This window comes from Ictidomys tridecemlineatus, chromosome 2, assembly GCF_052094955.1.
Source record: "Ictidomys tridecemlineatus isolate mIctTri1 chromosome 2, mIctTri1.hap1, whole genome shotgun sequence".
Lineage (NCBI taxonomy): Eukaryota > Metazoa > Chordata > Mammalia > Rodentia > Sciuridae > Ictidomys > Ictidomys tridecemlineatus.
The window spans coordinates 178,233,864-178,256,378 of record NC_135478.1 but is presented as its reverse complement, the minus strand read 5'-3'; the positions used below and the strand labels follow the sequence as shown (position 1 = coordinate 178,256,378).

The 22,515-nt window shown below is 38.4% G+C and overlaps 1 protein-coding gene across 1 annotated transcript in view; it reads left to right on the top strand.

Moving 5' to 3' along the window:
• Positions 1 to 1,642: 1,642 nt before the first annotated feature.
• Positions 1,643 to 22,515, top strand: part of Lamb4 (laminin subunit beta 4) — a 100,982-nt gene continuing 80,109 nt past the window's right edge. The window contains exons 1-9 of the mRNA XM_078027833.1: positions 1,643 to 1,676; positions 9,037 to 9,194; positions 12,513 to 12,648; positions 14,957 to 15,030; positions 16,245 to 16,433; positions 17,226 to 17,289; positions 17,457 to 17,671; positions 18,946 to 19,066; positions 20,895 to 21,083. Of these exons, the coding sequence (XP_077883959.1) occupies positions 1,643 to 1,676; positions 9,037 to 9,194; positions 12,513 to 12,648; positions 14,957 to 15,030; positions 16,245 to 16,433; positions 17,226 to 17,289; positions 17,457 to 17,671; positions 18,946 to 19,066; positions 20,895 to 21,083 (1,180 nt within the window). The remainder of the gene's footprint in view (positions 1,677 to 9,036; positions 9,195 to 12,512; positions 12,649 to 14,956; positions 15,031 to 16,244; positions 16,434 to 17,225; positions 17,290 to 17,456; positions 17,672 to 18,945; positions 19,067 to 20,894; positions 21,084 to 22,515) is intronic.

Genomic DNA, 22,515 nt, shown 5'->3' with positions numbered 1-22,515 from the left:
TAAAAAGAACAAATAAAAAAAAAGAATGTGAAACTGCTGAGGATGAACACAGGCCTCATTAGGAAATACCTCAAAGGACAAAATGTCAAAGAGAGTCTCATCTATAAATGCATGAAAACGTTTTTTCACTCAAATAAAAAATTAAAATAATAATGATGAGGTATAACTTTTTTGCTTTTTAAGCTGACAAAGACCTAATATTCATAATATTCAGTATTGACAAGGGTTTAAGCCAACAGTTGTTCCCATAAGCTGTTATGAGAGTATAAATTGGGACAAACTTCCTATATTGGCAGTTTGACAGCAACATCAAAATCTTTATACACATATGCACAAACATACATGCACATATACATATAGTTTATGTACTTATATATCTGTGTATATATGTCTACATTTATATAATATATATATATATATACACACACACACACACACACACACATACCTATTACATATTACACAAGTATGTCTATTTAAAACACATACACATCTTGACCAATTATTTCCATTCCATCTTAGAGGATAAAGATATGAAATAAAGGTTTAGCAGAAATATTCATAATAGGAAAATAGTAGAAACAAAGTACACATCAACCAATGGGAGAATCATTAAATAACTTCTGATTCCTGCAGAGAGCTATTATGCAGTAATTAAAATTCTAGTGTAAGAGAAGAGTTTTACCTTCTTTCTTCACAATCTTCTGAGGTGTCTGTACACACCCTTCTGAATCAGGGCTCACACAACAGTGTCTTAGGGTGGAGAGAGGCCTCTCTCCCAGGGGATACAAGGAGCTTCAAAGAAGAGTTGCTAGTTTGCTTTGTCACCCTGATGCCAGGATGACATACTGATGCCCCACACTAAACTAAAATCACTAATTTTAAAATGTAATTGGTGGTACAGAAAGATGTCCACAATATATTGATTGAAGCAAGTGACCACTATGATACCATTTTTGAAAATTATTTACATACCAGGACAAAATTCTGAAGAACAAGATATCAATTGTTTTCTCTAGGTGTTGGTACTATAGGTAATATTTTCTTCGTTTTGCCTGTTCTACTTTTTCTATAATAAGTCTATAAAATTTTGCAATTTTTTAGAAAAAATTCTAAATAAGAATGGGAAAAATGGGCTAAAATTAAATATGTGAAGGAAATTATATTTCATATTATTACTCATAAACTATTGAATTCTGTGGTTTTCAAAAATAGTAAACATTAATAGCAGCTGGGCATGGTGGCACACACCTGTGATTCCAGTGATTTGAGAGCCTGAGGCACGAAGACTGGAAGTTCCATCCATCTTCAGTAACTTAAGGAGGTCCTAAGCAACTTAGGGAGAACCTGTCTCAAAATAAAAGTTAAGAAAAGGATGGGGATGTGGCTCAGTAGTTAACTGACCCTGAGTTCAATCCCCAGTAACCATCCCCACCAATTAATAGCAAATAAATATCCGTTATAATTTTATACTCCTATTTTTTAAGGAACTGGGTGTTGTAGATATTTTGTGTTTCTAAACAGTAAGAATCAGTAGTCAAATTTGAGGATGTGATGACAACAATGATTGAGTCTATCAGTGACTGACTTTAACCATTTTTTAACCTCGAATAGTTGAATCCAGTCGTTTCTTGGCAAAAGAATGCAAATTCGACTGACCCTGTTTTTACACCTTGGTGAGTAGCAGTTGTCAAAATCCATTTTCTGCTTGTATTGAGTTATCCTAAAATATTTAGTAGAAATCAGTTTTAAACATGTTCTCTTATTTTTTTCCATACTGCTATTTTTGCATGGCCATTCTATTATACAATTGTTTCAAACAACTGAAAAATTCCACCCATACATGTTTAGTATTCACACATAGCTGTTCCTGTTGCTCCTTAACAGAAAGCTATCATCAGCACGTAGGATAGATACTAAAGAATGTTGAATAGTTTAAGATTCTTAATTTGTAGATGCAATTCACTTAATTTTTTTTAAAAAACAGTCTGCTTTGAACATAGCACTCTTCCCAGTGACAAGGTATTGTGAAGAACTCACAGGCAAAATTCCCTCTTCTAAATGAGCAGCATGTCCAAACTAAAAAGGCCAAATTCTCCATGCTTTTGCTGTCTTTAATAAACAAAGAATAATTTGCATTAGTCATAGAGAAGATGCTTCCAAAAATTAATTACTCCCTTCTGCCCTGATGTTTCTATATCTGCAACAGCCCTGCCTTTAGTTGTTGAATACTAAGTCGCTTAGAATCTTCTCTTCAACTTTCAGAATCAAATCCTGAGGTAATTTCTCAGTTAGATTTGCTGGTGCTAGAGGAGCAGCTGCAGAATGATGAGCCTTCAATTCGCCTGCTGAGAATTCCCTGCCTTGGAAAGGGGAGCCACAGGACAGTGGAAGCAGAGATTCCTGGGCCACCTGGGTTCCTTGGTTGATATCCACAGTCCAGGACTATGGGGCTTAGAGTTGGCTTCAGCTGGCTGTGTCTTCTATGGCTGCCTTAGATGTCCTCTTTGGAACTAAACTAGTATTCAGTATCAGAATAGATCACTGAGGATCTCTCTGTCTTCCCCAGACCTCTGTGTGGGATCCCTTAACCACACATTACAAAGGATCTAAGCCACTCCAAGGTAACTGAGGGATTCCCTCCCCTTTCTTGAGGGTTGGAGGGAATATCTTCAATACTAAACTAGCTTTGCCAGAAAAGGCCCCACTGCAATGGATTCTGGATGCCTGAACCTAAGCTTGCCCTACTCAAAACCAAATCTCTAAGACTCCCTAAGGCCAAACTCTCAACCAGGTTGCCCACACATCATCAGCGTGGGCATTTTCTAGTTGGGAGTTTGACTATAAGTGTTTATGCAATTACTGGACGCTATTTAAACATTTCACATTTCATTCTGACTGAGGAAGAGAAGAAGAATCATAAAAATTACATTGGCCTCCAGATGTTGGAAATTGGATGCAGAGTACAAACCTTATGTAACACACATTCCTTATCACCCATGATAACTAAATGTATGTGGGAATATAAAGGTATGGGCTTGCATCCTCTAAAACTCTGCAATGAACTCTAAAACGTGAAAACATCTCACATGATTAAGAACATTGTAGCAATATGCAAAATTATTAACCAGAAATATTATACAATGATAGTGATTTCTACAAAATGATCCTTTACGGATAACAGATGCACATTTTCTTTGAATGAGCATATCTCCTAAATTCATTTTTAATAACATTCTCTCTTCATGTTTCATGACATTTTGTGTGGAATGAACTGAATTTCCAAAAATATAAACGTTTTTGTTCTCTGAATCAACTCTACCTATTGCTCTGTGATACTTTGGCAGTTGAAAATTCAGAGGCAATTCACTTAATTTTTTTTAAATAGTCTTCAGCATGAAGTTTTAATTTCTGTGTTTCCAGCCATTTTTAATCAAGTGTTTTAGACTAAAAGTTCCTATTTGCATTTATACTATTATAAGAATAATAGTTCAATTTCCCCCAAGTCCTGGGAATTTTTTTCTGAAAAGTACACATCTAATCAAAACAAGTTTGGCCAAGTCAGGTTATTAAAACATGTTAAAGTTCTAAGGCATCAATGCCAATAAAATAATTCAGGATGCAACTTGTCTAAAAGAACAAATTCCTGGAAGGGAAATCTTAGTTAATCCACATGTAGCATCAACAGAAATTTATACCTGAACTTTAAAAAAAAAATCTCTAATTATTAGAGTCCAAACTCCTAAAAAGGTTTTTATCCTAAATTCTAATACTAGGAAATAAGAGGAGATGTGGATTTGAGTTGTTGAATAAATAAAAGGAAAAATCCACATTTACCAATCTAGGATCATGTATTATACCACCAAAAGGGTGTAAGATAGAGCTGACTTTCTTTACATAATTACCTCAAAGAAAGAGGAAGAAATGTTGTGCCTTTGATTTAAAATAGCATTCTTTACAGGGAGGTTGAGGAGAGGAAAGTCCCTATTCCAACTGCTGTTTAGTAATGGAGACATCAGGGATAATATCCTCAAATGTAGAATTCATGATCTGTGTATATTTCATGCCTGATGATACAACATGACCAGAATAGTAGAATAGTTTATGAGGAGAATGTGTCCATATAAGAAATGATTTTTTCAAAAGCCTACATTTGTGGAGGTCAAGATGAAAGAAATCCACTGTCAAACAAGTCTATGAGAAGAAATTATTTCTTTATATTTTATAATGGGGGAAATCTGAGGAGAAGCAAAATATATTTCACAGAGAGGTTATTATTTTTTATTATAGACCCCTTCTTCTCACTCCTATCTACTGGAAAGGTTTGGCATAAATTTTCATGTTTCACAGGAAAAAAGTTTATAAGAGTAGCTGAAATATGTCATGTATGTGGTATTGTAGAGTGTGAGCTTTCCTTCGTTCACTCTCCAGAAACTGATGGGGAGTTTTTGTTTGTTTTGTTTTTTGCAAGGGGGCTGTGGATACTTTATCTTTTGAGATCACATGCAGCTGTAAGAAATAATACAAACAGATTTTGTGTATCTTCCATTCGATTTTACTCAATGATGATATTTTGTATAATGATAGTGCAATACCACAACCAAGAAATTGACATTGATACAATCACTGACCTCATTCAGTTTTATGTGTATACCTATATGTATATATATTTAATTCTGTGCAATTTTATCTTATGCAAACATGACCTCATGCCTTATATAAATATTCGCTCAATTAGGTCATGGACCAAATCAGTCCAATAGGAAAAAGGCAAGCAACAGAAGCAGACATTTCAGTAAAGAAGATATAAGGATGGCAAATAAGCTCATGAAAAGAGGTTAAACATTACTATTCATTAGGGAAACACCATTCAAAACCACAAAAGATATTATACACCTATCATAATGGTTAAGATTAAAAAATAGTGGCAACCTCAGACATTACAGAGGATGTGGAAAAAGTGTATCCCTCCTACATTGCTGGTAGGGATGTACAATGTTACAAACACTCTGGGGAAAAATATGATAGCTTTTTACAAAACTATGTTTACCATATAACCAATTGCACTCTTGAGCATCTATCGCAGAGAAATAACAACTTAGGCTCACATGAAAACCTGTGATACTGTACTATCCTATTCAAATATATTTTCTTCCTTTTTTCCATATTTTATTGGTGCATTATAATTTCACATAATGGTGATACTAATTGTTACATATTCATAATGCACATAATATATCAATATAATTTGGAAAATATAATTTCCAGTATTTCACCTTTCCTTCCCGATCCCCCCTCAATGTTCCTTTCTTTACTCTTCAGATCTTCCTCTAATTTTCATGAGAAGTAACACACACACACACACACACACACACACACACACACATACACACACACACTTACTTTCTATCCTTTTTCCTCTCTAGCTCCCACACATGAGAGAAAATATATTACCCTCAGTTTGGGTTATTTCGCTTGACATAATGGTCCCAAGTTCTATTCATTTTCCTGCAAACGACATAATTATGGATGAATAAAACTCTGATGTGCATATATTCCACATTTTCTTTATCCATCCATCTAATGACAGACACCTAAGCTGGTTGCATAGTTCAGGTATTGTGAATTGTGCCGCTACAAACAGAGGTATGCATGCATCGCCAGATTATGTTGACTTTAATTCTTTAGGATAAATACCAAGGAGTAGTATAACTGGATCATATAGTGGTTCCATTTCTAGTCCTTTGAGAAACCTCCTGCTGATTTACATAGTGGTTGTGCTAATTTACAGTCCCACTAACAGTGCAAAACTGTTCCTTTTCTTCCACATCCTCTCCAGTATTTATTATTTGTTTTCTTGGTGGCTGCCATTCTAACGGGAATGAGATAAACTCCCAATATAGTTTTGATTTGTATTTCCCTTATTGCTAAAGATATTTAACGCTTTTTAATATATTTGTTGGTCATTTGCATTTCTTCTTTTGAAAGTGTGTTTAATTCATTTGCCCATTTAATTGAGTTATTTGTTTTTGTGATGTTAAGTTTTTTGAGTTCTTTATGTATTCTGGACATTAATTCTCTTTTAGAAGAGTAGCTAGCAAAGATTTTCTCCCATTCTATAGTTTCTCTCTTTACATTCTAATTATTTTCTTTACTGTATGAAAGCTTTCTAATTTGACGTCATCTCATTTACTAATTCTTGGCATTATTTCCTGAGCTTTAGGAGTTTTGTTGAGAAAGTCATTGCCTATATGCTGGAATGTTGACTCTATATTTTCTTCAAAGAAATAGTTTCTGATCTAATTTCTAGGTCTTTGGTCCATTTTGAGTTGACTTTTGTGAAGGGAGAGAGATAAGGATCTAGTTTCATTCTTCTATGTAAGGATAACAAGGTTTCCCACGCCATTTCAAATATACTTTTTAAAAGCGGAAACAACTATTTCTACAAATAGCAACCCACAAATAATACAGAAGGACTATGGATATAGCTCAGTTGATAGAGTGCTTGCCTCACAAAACAGTACATGAATGCACTCATTCTATGTATTCAAATTTATCTGCATGCTAGCTGTAGACCTTAACCCCTTTAGGATTCTATTTCATTTTATTCAAACTTCACAACAATTAGAAAATACATTCATGTTATTATTACAAGAGTGAAAAACATAAGATAATGAAGCATACTCTGCAGGCAAGAAATAAAATTCATTTATACATATAGGGATTTAACAATTAACTTACAATGATTCAAATTACCCATTTATTTGCTCCTAGTTTCCTTTCTTTATCTAACTCAGTGGCTCTCAAATATTATATTTAGAATTGTGTATACAAAGTCATGTATGTTGCAATATAAGCAATTTATTAAATGTTCCAGAGAAAATTTAATTATATATGACTAAAATCTTAAATCAATTCCTGAAATTTAACTTTAAGTCAGTCTTCAAGTCAGATGTTATAATAGCCCACTTACAGAATTAAAGCATTTTTAGAACAGAAGACACTTAAATAAGATGGAATTTAGCATTTCCAGAAGTGTTCTCCTAGTGTTGCATGGAGTGTTAATCTAAGGTGGATTTAAAAAAATGCTTTTCATGGTTTTGGCACCAAAATAGACATGAAGACAATGGAATAGAATAGAATACACAGAGACAACCCCATATAAATACAGTTATTCGTTAGTAGAGAAAGATGCCAAAAACACTCCTTGGAGAAAAGATAATCTTTTTACAAATGGTTCTGGGAAAACTGGAAATCCATATGTAGAAGAATGAAACTAGATTCCTATCTTTCACCCTACACAAAACCCAACTCAAAGTGGATCAAAGTCCTAGGAATTAGACCAAAAACTCTGCAACTACTAGAAGAAAATGTAAGTCCAACACTCCAGCATATGGGCACAGGAACCAATTTCCTTAACAAGACCCTTAACGTGCAAGAAATAAAACTAAAAAAATCAATAGGTGGGATGCCATCAAATTAAGAATCTTCTGCACAGCAAAGGAAACACGAACATGAAAAAAGAGAGCCTGCAGAATGAGAGAAGATCTTTACCACTTGCTTCTCTGATAGGGCATTAATATACAAAATATACAAAGAACTCAAAAAACTTAACACCAAAAGAAAAATAATAACCCAGTTAATAAATGGGCAAAAGAACTAAACAGGCAACTCTCAAAAAAAAAAAAAAAAGAAAGAAAGAAAGAAAAGAAATACAAATGGACAAGAAATACATGAAAAGATGCTCAATATCTCTAGCAATTAGTTAAATGCGAATCAAGACCACATTGAGATTTCATCTCACTCCAGTAAGAATAGCAATTATCAAGAACATGAATAACTATAAGTATTGGCAAGAATGTGAGGGAAAAGATACACTTATACATCATTGGTGGACCTAAAAATTAGCACAACCACTGCAGAAGGCAGTATAGATTCCTCAAAAACCTAGAAATGAGACCACCATGTGACCCAGCTATGCCACTCCTCAGTTTATATCCAAAAGATCTAAAATCATCATCCTATAGGGATGCAGCTACATCAATGTTTATAGCAGTGCAATTCACAATAGCCAGGCTATGGAATCAGCCAAGGTGCCTGTCAATAGATTAATGGATAAAGAAAAATGTATACATACACACACACACATACACACACACACACACACACACACACACACACACTTAGACTTAGGAATATTCTCTCAGAAGCTACACATGAATAATAGAGAACTGAAGTAGCGATTAAGATAGCATTACCCCTGCAGTGATCTTATCTCACTCATGACCAAATCCCCTCATTGCACATCTATAGGACATTAGGCATCAAAATGAATTGTTTGTCATACAGACTGAAACTCTTACTTTATCCTAAAAGGGGATGATTTGTTCCATGGGTTATCTGAACCCAACAATCAGGTTATAAAGGGGATCTACTGAATTTACTTATTTTAAGGGAAAGATATTTCCCACGTGTCTTAAAGTCTCCAATTTTATTTTTGCCATTGAAACAACAGATTTTAACAGGATGAGGATTCTCCTTCCTAGTGTCTATGCATTAGACTTCACTATTTGCCCTAAAATGACACATAAAGAAGTCCCAGTAAACAGAAACTGTCTCTGATGAGGTTTCCTCAAAGCAGAGCTGACACAAGAATTAGTGTGAAGTGATTCATTGAGAGAGTGCCATCAGGAGTAAAGGATTGAAGGCAGTGAACACAGGCCAGCCATGTGCCAAGAAAAGATGCTGAGCATGAACCCCAGGGTGGAGTGGATCCAATGGTATCACCCTTTTGAACCCTGTGTTCATCAGGCATTGGCTGTCCCAGGTGGGGCCCAGGGATGCAGATGGTGAACTCTCCCACGCTTGGAGATTCCCATCAGGCTGAGGGCACCAACAACATCCACAAACTTGAATATCCACAAAACTGCTATTAAAAATAGATGAACCGTTAACTTTCCAGCCTAACCAATTGCTTCTTCAGGCCTTGGGCTCCTTTGGGCCACCTTCTGTGTAGCTGTTTTTGTTGTGTTCAAGGGTGGCTCATTTGCTCGAAAGCTCAAGACAAATGTGACCAGGGTGCCTGCCGTCCTACCCCTGGCAATCTCCTGTTAGGCCGCAGCACGCAGCTTACTGCATCTTCTACCTGTGGGCTGAATGGAGCCCAGAAATACTGCATCCTCAGCTACCTGGAGGTGGGTCAGTCCCTTGTTTACTTACTGGGTCATTATTTAATCAATGATGTAGATTTTTCCTGTACACCTGGGCTCACTCAGACAACACTGAAGGATGGGACAATGCTCCTTCCTGAAGTGACCGGGGCAATATAATTAAAAGTCTAGGAAACCTTGACTAATCAGAAAGTACAGAAAGTCTGCCAAATTTCTATTTCCTGTACATTCAGAATTAGACAGGAAAGTCTTTATGGTTCAATCTTTGATGGGAATTACAATAAAATCTACTGTTTTACTTATCACTCCCATAGAGCAAACATAATTGACTCATTCAGTGAACATCAAAGGTGCCTCAGGGCCTCAAAACCATTGCTCTGAAAATGAGTCCCCATTGCTCAGCTTCGGGTAGACAGAGGACTTTGAATGGACTGCACATCAACCTCATGATACCACTTGGAAGTTGCACTGTTTCAAAACCATAGATTCCAATGTGAACATATTTTTATGTCTTTTCCCCTTAACAACCAGTTTTTATAAGAAGACCAGTGGCTTTCCAGGGTTCTTCCTCCCTGTATCCTGGCGGCAGAACAAGCATCCAAGGTCATCTGAGTATCGTACCTGCTGAGAACCCTGAGACAATCACGTTCACCCTTAAATGAGAGGATGTACAGGAAGGAAGTTGGACATAAGCCTAATGTTGGTGGCCCGGGCTTTTCCATGTATTGTTTATTTAAGGCATCTTGTTTAGGTCTCTGGAAAATGCTTTGTATTCTAATTGATTCTGAGTAAAAGAAGATGATTATAAATAGGTGGAGACAATACTTGGGTGCTTAGCACTGTTCTGTTTGGGAAGTACTTATGTAAGAAAGCAAATCCCCTACATGTTGCAAGGAAATTACATGGTGGAAGTTTTGCTCAACCCTAGGCCAGCTGGGATAGATAGCCCTTCAAGAGACTTTACTAAGTCCAGCTCCTCTAAATAAAAGTGGTTCTCAACTCGCCAGCACTAGCACCATCCATCTTGTTCTTCAACCTCTGGCATTTGCTTACGGTGGTCAGGAGCCAGTGTACTCTGTCAATCACCAGATTCTATATCTCAAAGTTATACCACCAGAAATAAAAGTTATTCAGAAAATCAAAGTAAAGGCTTTCTTTTGTTTGGAGAATGACAGAAAGCTTAGACCTGGGGGGTGATTCGAAATATTTCAGGCTGACAAGTATCACAGGTGGGGCTACAGCTCTGAGTCTATGTCAACATTTGTGCAGCAAAGAGAATGATTATCCTGTACCCATTGTCTAAGAGTGACAAGCAAAACATTTTCTTCAGAAGCTTCAAGTCAATGCTGATGCACTGCATTTCCCAAGTTGGAATCCCCACATCTAGTGGCCACAGCTAAGAATCCTCTATAGCCAACCCAGTGAAAGACATTGCTTCTAAAATATTTACAGAAAAAAAATAGCCTAAAAGACCCAAAGTTAAACATTTTCCCTAATTATTTTCATAGTATTATTTGAAATACTTCGAAGACTTGGCATCTTTTGGTGGCATCACAAGTCTTCTACTGATCTTCTAGGACAGGTCAGGGACAAACCAACTCATAGGCAGAATTGATCTAGCATCTGTAGTGTGTTTGTTTATTTGTGATGCTGGGGATTAAACCCAGGGTCTCATGCATGCTAGGCAAGCACTCTCTTACTGAGTCACAACCCCAGGCCCGTCTGTTGTGTCTTAATCTTCAAAGAACATCTTGATTTTTCTTCAACAACAAGCTTAAGGCATCCAGTGATTCTGAAGCACACTGATTATGTGGATTTTGGGGAGGGCTGGTTTACTTGGACAGATTCCAGCTGAAATAATCATTAAAATCATTGTGCGTTCAGTCAACAAATTTTATTGAGCATTAACTTTGTGCTAGACACTATTCCAGGGAAGGGATATATATATATAGAACAGTAAACCAAGTCCTTGCCTTCATTCAGCTTAAATTCTAGATGGAGATACATAATACAGTCTCAAGTAGTGTAAGGATTTATAAAACACATAAGTTAGAGAAAAGGTAAGCAGTGATAGCAAGCTGTGGTGAGAAGAGGTGGTGGCATTTTAGATAAGGTAGTTGAGGAAAAGCTCTTTGAGAGGTTGGCATTTACACAGGGACCTGAAAGAAGGGAAGGATCAAGAGAGAAGACTATTTGGGTGGGAGAATGACTTCAGCCAAGACCCCAAGGCAGAAGGGGTTTTGGAGGAGCTTGAGGAATAGCAAGAAGCACGTGTAGCTAGAGCCAGGTGACGAAGGAAGTCAGGTAGAAATAAAGTTAAAGGCATGGCCCTGGTCAGACAATCAACAGTCACCAGGGACCTGCCCAATGAGGACATAGGATGTCACAGGTAATTGCTAGCACAGAAAATTATAATGAGCAGTCCCTACTTCTTGGAAGTTTTACAGAAACTCTCCCTCAGAGTCCCTCAAGTGTGAGCCAGGAATAACTGTGCAGGCCACTGACAGTCCTTTGAAAATGTGCACAGAGCCCTCCAGGAGTTTTAAGCAGAGCTACAATTTAAGCTACACCTTAAATTAAGGAAGCTCAAAAGCCAGGATTTTCTCTTGTCACCTTTGAAAATCTTTCCTAAGCAGAACTAGTTCCAATCCTTCCTAAGCAGAACTAGTTCCAATTTTATTGAGCATCAACTTTATGCTAGACACTATTCCAGGGAAGGGATATATATATAGAACAGTAAATGAGACCTTCTAGTCTGCAAGACAGGAGGATGGGCCTCTTTGTTGTGAATTTAATGGAAAGCCTTTTCCTGTGTCCAAAAATGTGACATAAAGGTTTTTTGTCATGGAAACTTCCCTACCCCAAACTATAAAAGCTGATAGAAAAGGAATCAAATGACAGTTGCAGATAACCTAGTACCCCAGTGTTTCATGAATTTCTTCTTTCCAAATATTATTTCCTTTTTTGGCTAAAGGAAATAATTCAAAAAATTATTTTGAGTTGGACTCTCCTGAAAATTCAAAAAATACACCATGAGTATTTCTCTACATTTAAAATAACTTGCAGAACATCTGCCTCTTTCAGGAGACAAATTAGTAACACAGTTGTATTTTTGCCCCCAAATGCATAAACTTATATAATTTCTAGGTCATATTTGAGTTCAATTTGTTATTGTATTTAAGCACCTATTGATGGAAAAAGTGATGTCTTGTTATTTCCTCTGCTTTTTATTTTTAGCCCGATTGAAAGATAAATATAGTGTGTACAGCTTGTTTTTAGATTCAGATCAACAATAAGTAGTTAAAATTCCTTATTTTTATATTTAATAATGGTGTTTTCCAGGGGGAACAAAAATGTTTCGTGTGTGACTCCCGATTTCCCTATGACCCATATTCCCAGCCTAACAGTCACACCATTGAGAATGTAATCACAAGTTTTGAACCAGACAGAAGAAAGAAATGGTGGCAATCTGAGAATGGTATGATTAAATTCCTTTTCAATTTTTCATTTCTTCATATTTTAATAAGGCACCTTCCTCTTTGCCTGCTTTTTAACAATAGCACTGCAAGATGTGATCCACCAACAATGTGAACTTCATACAATGTGAGCTTTTTAAGAAAGAATATTTTCCTTTAGAGAAACCGAAATGTATTTTCAGCACCTACCTCAGAATATTTCACTCTTCTCATGTGGGGAAGGAAACTATCTTTGTATCCTTTTGTTCTTTATAAAAAAATTAAAAAGTTTATGAAGTGTTGGTGAATTAATCCTAATCTAAAACACACTGATATGAACTGAATGAATAATGGCAGGGGATGTTTGGGAATTAACACCAGGTACTTTTTCCTTCTTTAATCCATGAAGAGAGAGATAAAGAACATTTTGCTCCTTACAACAAGCTAAAGCTTTTAATTTAAAATTTAAAAGATAATTGCTACTAACTTTAAGTTCTTTCCTCCCTGAAGTGACGTCCTCCTCTGCTTGTGACAATGGTGCTATGGAGCCCCACACTGGCCATGACCATCTGTTGGTCTGAAGGTCTGACAGGCCCACTCTAAGTGTGAACCTGATGAGGGATCCCTCTTGTCCCACCCATCCCTGGGCCTTATCTTCATGCCCTAACTCCATTCCATGCATGAAGATCTCCCCAAGGGGAAGCCTCCTCACTCACAGCAGCCCCTCTTCAACATGGGTGTGGAGCCCTCTCAGTTTCCCTTAGCAACAAAATCATTCCACTCACCACATCTCTAGGTTGCACTTTGGGTTCTAATATTTCTATTCTCTTCATATTTCTAAATATATTTCTTTGAAAGGATACTAGACCATTAGAGAACAGCATGGGAATCATCATACTATATAAGATAGTTTGGGGCAAGCATAACATGAGGCAGATTTTCTATGCCATCTGCTTGACAAAGGCATGACTGGTGTCTACTAAATGCCATTTCATTTTGCATCCCAGTTATCATTGAGCATTGGACTCTCCTGAATGAATAGGTGGTTGTTTTTACTGCAGTCCCGCTTCATTGATGAATGGTTGCCATTTTTGCTTAACAGCTGTTCTGACCAACACGTCCAGCATTTGTTCCACTTGTCCTCACAAACAGAATGTCACTCTGTCAGAGCCGATTACACAATGAGGGTTCTCAACCAAGCGCTTTCAAAGAGAGGAAAGTAGATCTCTTCCTAGAAAGCATTGGAGCCTTTGACACCAAACCCAGAATACGGCTGAACTCTCAGCAGCAAAAGCTTCCCCCCTGTTCAGCCTAGGGTCTAAGCTGGACACCGGCTCACTGTGTCAGACCACTGTTGTCTAGAGCTGCACCATGCAGTCTGCTAGCCCCTAGCTACAGGAGGCTGCTGAGCACTTAAAACATGGCCAATCCAAGATGAGTTGTACTACAAATGAAAAAACACCTCAGATTTCTGAAACATCATTTAGAAAATGTCTAACAAAGCATTTCAATTTTAAAATATTGATTATAGGCTGAAATGATAATATTGTGGCTATATTGGTTGAAGTATGATATATAAAAATAAATTTAACTGGTTCACTTTCTGTTTTCAAAGTAGTTACTAGAAAAAAAATTATTCATGTCCTCCCCATGAGTCATTTTGAATATAACTCATGTTCTGCTTCTGTTGGACAGTGCTACTCTCAAGAGCTCTGGGCTTCCATCAGGTCCAGGTCAAGGTGAATGCTCCATTTGCATGTTAGAGATGGATCACAGCTAACTAGATCCATGCAAAGTCCTGGCTAGGACTTTTGTCATCTCCTCAGTCACAGAGGAGCCCCACAGGTCCCCCACTTCAAGGGGAATGTTCCAAGCTATGTTTTATGATAAATGAGTAAATTCTGGTTCAAATGAGTTAGCAACTGTTGGAAGAAACGGGTGTGTTGATTTTTATCATGCTCGGCTTGCTAGCTCCTGTTTATGTGTAGTCTAGATCTAAGCCTAAGGAAATGAACTCTCTCTTCTCACCCTATGGGAAAGGGCCTGAAACTCCCTTAGGGGCATGTGATGCTGCCACTCAGTGGCTGCTTATGTTGCCATGAAAACATGCCTGCATGCCTGCAGAGACCAGGATATATTTATACTATTCTCACATAGATTTCCTGGGCCTGGAGCGGCCCAGCAGCATGTCCAGACTGGCAAAGAGCATTGACTACCTGCCTGTGATGTCAAAGGTATCTTACTATAAACAAGCCAAAGTAAGGGGTTAACAGGATAAGCTGGGATTTCTCAAAAGCATTGATTTTTTTTTCTTTCTGGATTTTTCTTTAGGCCTTGATCACGTCAGCATCAGATTGGACCTAGAGGCGCTATTTCAGTTCAGCCACCTTATACTGACCTTTAAGGTACAGAGGGACAGGCTGGCTGTCCCTTTTACCTGTCCCATAATGCTCAGTGTTAATCTGAACTTTCACTTTCTTACAGAGAACAAAAGCAGAATAAGTCTAGCCTCAACTTTTGCCACTTGGGTTTTGTTCTTCAGTAAATTTTTAAAAATTGTTTATTAATTAATGAGTAAATGGTTGATTTTTTTTTCTAAAATTTTAGAAGACAAGAAAGAGGCAAACTTCAGGTAATAGGTGATAAGAACCATAAGAATTAGAAAGATAATTCATAGGAGAAAAGGACAGGAATTGAGGATTATTTGGAGAAAGATGGAAAGATTGTGATCAACAGAAGAAGAAAAATTAGATTCTTTACTAAGGTTGATCAGATGCTGGAGCAAATCATTGTGTCTTTCATAATCATTCATCAAAATTTTAACTTTGATTTCAGGCCTGGTACTAGTTTTGATAATAAAGAATGAGTGTAAAATAAAAAATTTTAAAAAATGATTATTGGTCTTTGTCCCCCAGAGAAGTTACCATCTATTGATGAATACAAGCATATAAATAGGAAGTTGTAATACAAAGTACAGAAATAGAGGCATGATTAGAATGCAAGGAGACTTAGCTGAAGAGGCTAAATCTGTTCTGAGGAATCAGAATCAGCTTCACAGATGAATTTTGAAGGATGTAAAAGAGTTTGCCTGAGGAAAAACATTCTAGGTTAAGGGAATCAAAGTGAATTGCTGTTAAATATTAATGGCATTAGCTTTTCAACTTATATGCCATCTTCCTTCAATTACTAGTTCACATAGTCATAAATATTTTCAAAATGCAATTCGATTCTGAGGACAAAGTATTTATTCACAAATTCTTCCTACTTACTGGAATGAGATCTAGGTGGGTTTACTAGATAGTAGATTTAAAAGATACATATAAAGTTGGAAAAAAATGGAATTACAAAATAAGAATGGCTGGGAGCAGTGGCACACACCTGCAATCTCAGTGGCTTGGGAAACGGAGGCAGGAGGATTGCCAGCCTTCAGCAACAGGGAGGCACTAAGCAACTCAGTGAGACCCTGTCTCTAAATAAAATACAAAAAAAAAAAAAAAGGGCTGGGGATGTACTCCTGAGTTCAATCCCTGGTACCCCCCCCCCAAAAAAGAATGTTCAATGTGAAGTAGGTAATAAAATCTGCCTCTGTGACAATTACAACTTTTACTTATTTTCACAGACTTTTCGGCCTGCTGCAATGTTAGTGGAACGATCCACAGACTACGGACACTCCTGGAAAGTGCTCAGATATTTTGCAAAAGACTGTGCTGCCTCCTTTCCTGATGTCACATCTGGCCAGGCCCAGGGAGTGGGAGACCTTGTTTGTGACTCCAAATATTCAGATATTGAACCCTCAACTGGTGGCGAGGTAAAATTTCCTTCCTTTTCAAAACTTTTCAAAAATGTGATCAACTCAAATTCTAGAAGAAATTTATATTATATACTGAAATTTATATTACATACTGAAATATAACTTGAGCTGTTTGTTTTTTAAACATGAAAGTGTCTAGATTGAAATGATTCCTGAATAAGAAATAATAAATACATTAGAAATAATCCTTTGTAAGAATGCCCAATTAAAGGGTAAACAGGGCTAAAATCTAAACTGGACCCTATGGCCCTGATCACCTGTTTCTAACCCTTGCAAAGGAGTCACAGGCCAGCAGCATCTCTGGGTTCACCATCCCATTCCCATGCTCTTCAAACCACCACCCAGTGGAATCTCCAGGAACATCCTTCTGAGCAAAGCTGGTGACTGGCAGGGGGTCAGGGTGGGAGTGGGGTTGGAGGTACTATTTCATCAGGGAGGTAAGAAAGAATTGGTGGCAGGTGATAGTTTCAGAACTCTTTGCCAGGCCCAAATTCACGGTGGCTTGCTGAATTGTCTACCACTCCACCCCAACCCAGCTTGGACCCCTCTTCACCAATAGCATCATCCCTTCTGTCTGTAGGGATAACTGTGATGAAGAGCCAGGAAGGACTGGTTCAGCCCTGGCATTCATATTTGTTCTTGGTACTTTTATTTATATTCTAACCCAAGTGATGATTTATATCCTACATCAGCTCAGTCTACTTGCAAGATCAAAAACTCTTTCGAAGAAAATTAGACAATTAGGTTTTGGGGTTACATGCTATAAATTTATCTACATTTTTTTTACAGGTTGTTTTAAAAGTTTTGGATCCCAGCTTTGAAATAGAAAACCCTTACAGCCCCTACATCCAGGGTATGAATTGTTTTGTATGTTTCCTGCTTCTCTTTAAATTTTGTGCCCGGACTATTCCTTGTAACTGCATCTCCTTAGCATGCTAAGGGAGTGTTAGTCAAGGCGGGCACCTTGAACCAATGCAACTTAAATGCATATTTATATATTGCTTCATTTTCACTCTCTAGATCTTGTAACATTAACAAACCTGAGGATAAACTTTACCAAACTCCATACACTTGGGGATACTTTCCTGGGAAGGAAGCAAAATGATTCCCTTGATAAATACTACTATGCCCTGTATGAGATGGTTCTTCGGGGAAGCTGTTTTTGCAATGGCCATGCCAGTGAATGTGGTCCTTCACAGAAAGAACGGGGAGACACTTTCAGCTCCCCAGGAATGGTGAGTCATTAATCCAAAGAAAAGTTGGCTCTTCTTCCTGTCCCTTGCTGTCCTGATGCTGAATGCACTCCAGACCTCTACATGGAGATCAACAAATCCTACTGCCAGTTTTCTGATGGAGGAAGAAACTGTCATTCGACCTTGTCCAACAGGCCATCTGGGGGCCTTTCTTCTAGCCAGAGTTTCTTGTGAATTATGCCACCTATGAATTTCATTTGACTAATGAGCAGATTTTATAATTTATGATTTCAAGATGGCCAATCTTGACCTCCTTTTGTTATTTTTCAGGAAATGTGAAACCAGAATTTCACATTCATTCTCTTGCAAAAATTTATTGAAGGTCTGTTGATGTGAGATACTGTACTCAAAGCTAAACTGTTTCAGTAAATATCTGATGTTATAAAAACGTTCAATCCAAGTAACATTCTTTTACTCTGAATAACAATATCTTAATACTGAAGATTGCCCTCATTCTTGGGACTAGTCTTAAAGGTTGGTGTAATAGAACTGTTTTTTTATACCTTTATTTTATTTATTTGTATGTGGTGCTGAGGATCAAACCCAGTGCATCACACATGCTAGGTGAGCACTCTACCACTGAGCCACAACCCCAGCCCCAATAGAACTGTTTTTGTTTCATTTTGTTGTGATACTGAAGAATGAACCCAGTACCTTGCATGTGCCAGGCAAGCATGCTACCACTGAGCCATATCCCCAGCCCATGAACTGTGTTTCTGTGCAAAGCCCCAGGGGTGTGCCTACTAAATAAATTTAGACTATTTACTAGGCACAAATCTCAGGCTTACTGTCCAGGCCATTATATCTTCCCACCCAACAACTTCTATGTTTCACCAAAATAGAGCAACTCTCTGAACGTTGGTCATTTAGAGAAAAACCAAGAGAATCACATGTCTTACAGTTTCCCTTTTTAACTCCCTATTTCCCCTTATGGTTCTAAACACTCAATAAACACCCCTCCCTCAACACTCCCATGCCCATTCTGTCTCTCATTTTACTGAGGTTGTAATGTTTGGTGCTGAAATAGAATTCAGGGGAAAAATGTATTTAAATGTTCACTGAACTTTTGAAAATTTTTAAAGTTTAAAAGCTAGTTAAGCAGGCAATTGAAGATAGTTGAGGTTGTTATTGTCACTAACACATGGAAAAAGAAGAGTCAGAGAGGGCCCATGGCCAGATCTTTCATTTTTCACTTAAAGAACCCCAGGGCTTTTCAGAAAAAAGCCCTATTTTAACACTGTTTATTGCACATGCAGGTTCATGGTCGGTGCGTCTGTCAGCACAACACAGATGGCCCAAACTGTGAGAGATGCAAAGACTTCTTCCAGGATGCTCCATGGAGACCAGCCATAGGCTCTCAGGACAGTGCATGCAGATGTAGGTGAAAAAAATCCTCATATGGACTGAATGTATTCTGTATTCCCAATTTTGGAGAATACATAGTTCATTCATGGGGGCGGCAGGTTTCAGATGTGATGAGGCTATGGCTCCCAGCTCTAATTGTGTGACATCTTAATCTCACCAGTTATGTCACATAGAAGAACCACCAAATTCTACAACTGTTACTATAATAATTTTTTTGATGAAATAATATGTGTTTTGTGTGGCACACTTTCAGAGGCTGGGCAGAGTCTTGTGATGTTAAAATAACTAAAGGCAATGCACAGAGATCTCGACCATCTTCCTGAATGATCATGGGGTCCCTAAACAGGACCTTAAGCCACATATAGGATGATGGGAGAAAGGAGATCCAGAATTGAGTTTGACAGGCTACTATATAAAATATAATATAAATTATGATGAATAAAATGTGGGAGACCAACCTCGCACATGACTGAGTTAACTCCCCTGCTGGGCGTTGTGGCGTCAGGCACCCATGATGCTAGACGGCCCGCTCTTATAGGGTTCGAGTGATTGTCTTCCTGCCGGGCATGTCTTCCTATAGCCCCATGGGTGGAGCTATGCTCACCTGTTCCTTTGTAATATAACCCCTTGCCCTGTTTAAGATAGAATGTTTCATGGAAGTGCCTTGTGTGTGTCCTTCTCTTACTGTGCTCTTGGGTGTAGCCTACCCAGATGTCAGTCAACCTGCTGACAGTGGACATCATGAAGACAGACTCAGCCCCTTGAAACCTGACCCCTTGCCTCATTTGAATAGCTTCTCCTCAATAAAAGGGGTCAGCCTATGTGTGCTGGATCTCTCTCTCTCTCTCTCTCTCTCTCTCTCTCTCTCTCTCTCTCTCTCCCTCCCTCTCTCTTCCTGCGGACCCTTAAGATCAGAAGAGCCGTCCCAGCGACCCCAAAGAAAAAGGTATTTGTGTCTCTTGTGTGGTTATTTTGCCGCACCCCAGTTAGCCCAGTTCAACTGGAGTGACCCCTGAGCCTTTTAGTCATGAACAGAAACCCGCCAATAAAATATTCAGGTTGATAAGATGTTGTTTTTGTTGCTGGCAACATGTTTGCTGCTTCTGAGTTTTGATGAACTTCTAAACAATCTTGTTATTTATTTTCTTTTCCCAGATTTAGAAAAATAGGACTTGAGGAAGAGAAAGGAAGTCCCTTAGAAGACCTCTAGTAAAGGAGCCCTTTCCGTGACAGTCACAGTACACAACCAAACATGGGCCAAACTTAGGCTGCTTACAGAGAAAAACCCAAGAGAGACGGCACAGATACTACCATGAAGACAAACAAATTCCTCTAAACAGACCGGCTGGCCCTCTAATCCTCTGGCTGAGCCCCAGATGAGATTTCAAATGACCTGCAACCTCTCCTGCAGCTTTTCTGTCCCTACAGAGGGGCATAATCTGAACAGGGCTCAGCTCAATCTTATTTGAGAAACACTTCAGGTGAAAAATTCAAATTTACAGAGCCTAAGTAGGTAAAAGCACTATGAAACTACACATATTGCACTCTGTGGCTTCTAGGTCACCAAAATGATTTATTTTGTTGGCATGATTTTTTAAAAACTACCTATTAAACATTGAAGGAACACATTTTATAGAAAGTACCGGAGCAGAATCAGAGGGCTGAGGGATCCTTGGAAAGCAGCGGTTTGGGCCCTTGGTACCCTTGCTGCGTCTAGAAAGAGGCGTCAGTGGCTGTGGCCAGGAAGAGAGGTGCAGGACAGGAGTGTGGAACAGGGCTCGGTTCCTCCTGAGATGTTGGCCAATCTCTCAGGCACTAAGGCAATCTCCTCCTTTCTCAGCATGTAGCTGTAATGGCCACTCTGACCGCTGTCATTTCGATCTGGCCACGTACCTGGCGAGCGGCGGCCTCAGCGGGGGCGTGTGCGAGGACTGCCAGCACCACACCGAGGGCCAGCACTGCGACCGCTGCAGACCCCTTTTCTACAAGGACCCCCTCAAGGCCATCTCAGATCCTGACGCATGCCTGCGTAAGTCCTCACCCTGTCCCACCCTGCCCCACCCTTTCCACTCATCCAAGGAAGTTCTGATTCGGCTTCACTGGGGCTGCCAGTCCCCATTCTGCTTCATGGGTCTCCAAACAACCCTACTTGGGAAGGCAGGGGCGAGGCGTGCATAAGCGCTTCAGCTTTAAGAGCTTTTCTTTCTCCAAACAAGTTGAGCCAACTAATCCAGGTGGGTCTGAAAGTCTGCCAGGACCTGATTCTATCAGAGAATCAGGAATCAGGAAACAATTGGAATTCAACCTGGAGGGGTGGATGGTTTCCCAAGATCCCTTCAGGTGTCTTGAGAATCATGGAAGTCCGCTCAGGGAAGTAACTAAATAGGTGACTTGCCTAGAACATTTGACTGGCTTGAGGCAATTCAATTTTGCTGTTTAGATGAATAAGGTAAGATATTGCCTCGCTTCATAAAATAAAAAAGAAAGAACAGGGGGAAAACTTTTAAAATCTCTTATCTTTCATCTCAACTATTTTATGAGAAGTAATTCAAGCATATATAAACTAATAGACAATAATATACCCACCACCAACTTTATTGAAACCTAAACTCATCTTACTGCCACCAGGACTTTCTTTAATAAAACATAACAGGCACCATCCAGGTCCCAGGTGCACCCCATTCCTCCACCCTCCTTCCTAGGAGTAAGCTGTCTCATATATTAGGTATTTATCATTATCATTCTTGTTTTATGCTTTCATGTGTGTTTTTATCCACAAACAATGTAGGTTGGCACATTTTCAAATTTTTGATAACAATGATTTTAGGTAATAATATTAGCCTTCAGAAACTTGAATATTGCATTTAACATTATACTTTTAAGATATGTCCATATCAAGTCCTTCTTTCATTTTAATTTCTGTATTGAATTACACCCTATGACAAAGTGTATTTGTCCCATTTTCCTTCTGATTCTACAATAAGAATTTCTGTATTTGTGACTTAGTATACACATGCAAGGACTATCCCTAAGCAACACAACTGAGAGTGGGATTTCTGGCCCGTGGGGTATGCACCTCTTCAAATTGATTAGATAATACAGAATCCTCCTATGCCAATTGCCACTCACACCAATAGTGTAAAAACTTCCTGTGGCTCTATATCCTTGCCAGCACTCAAATTTTGTTAATCTTGGTTTTGTCACACTTTTATTTAGTAAATGAAGTGTTAACTCAACATGGTTTTAATTTGTATTTCTCTGCAGGACTGAAATTAAAATGAGGTAAGCAAAGCACTATTTCCCCAAATTTATGTAGCATTCACTGTCAGGGTTATGTAAATGCATACTTGCCTCCTTAAATTTTATACCCTAGGCACTTTGCTTGCCTCACTGTAGTCCCATCATTACTGTATGTTATAGCCCAGATAAATACTCCAAACTGACTTAACTGTACCCTGTGT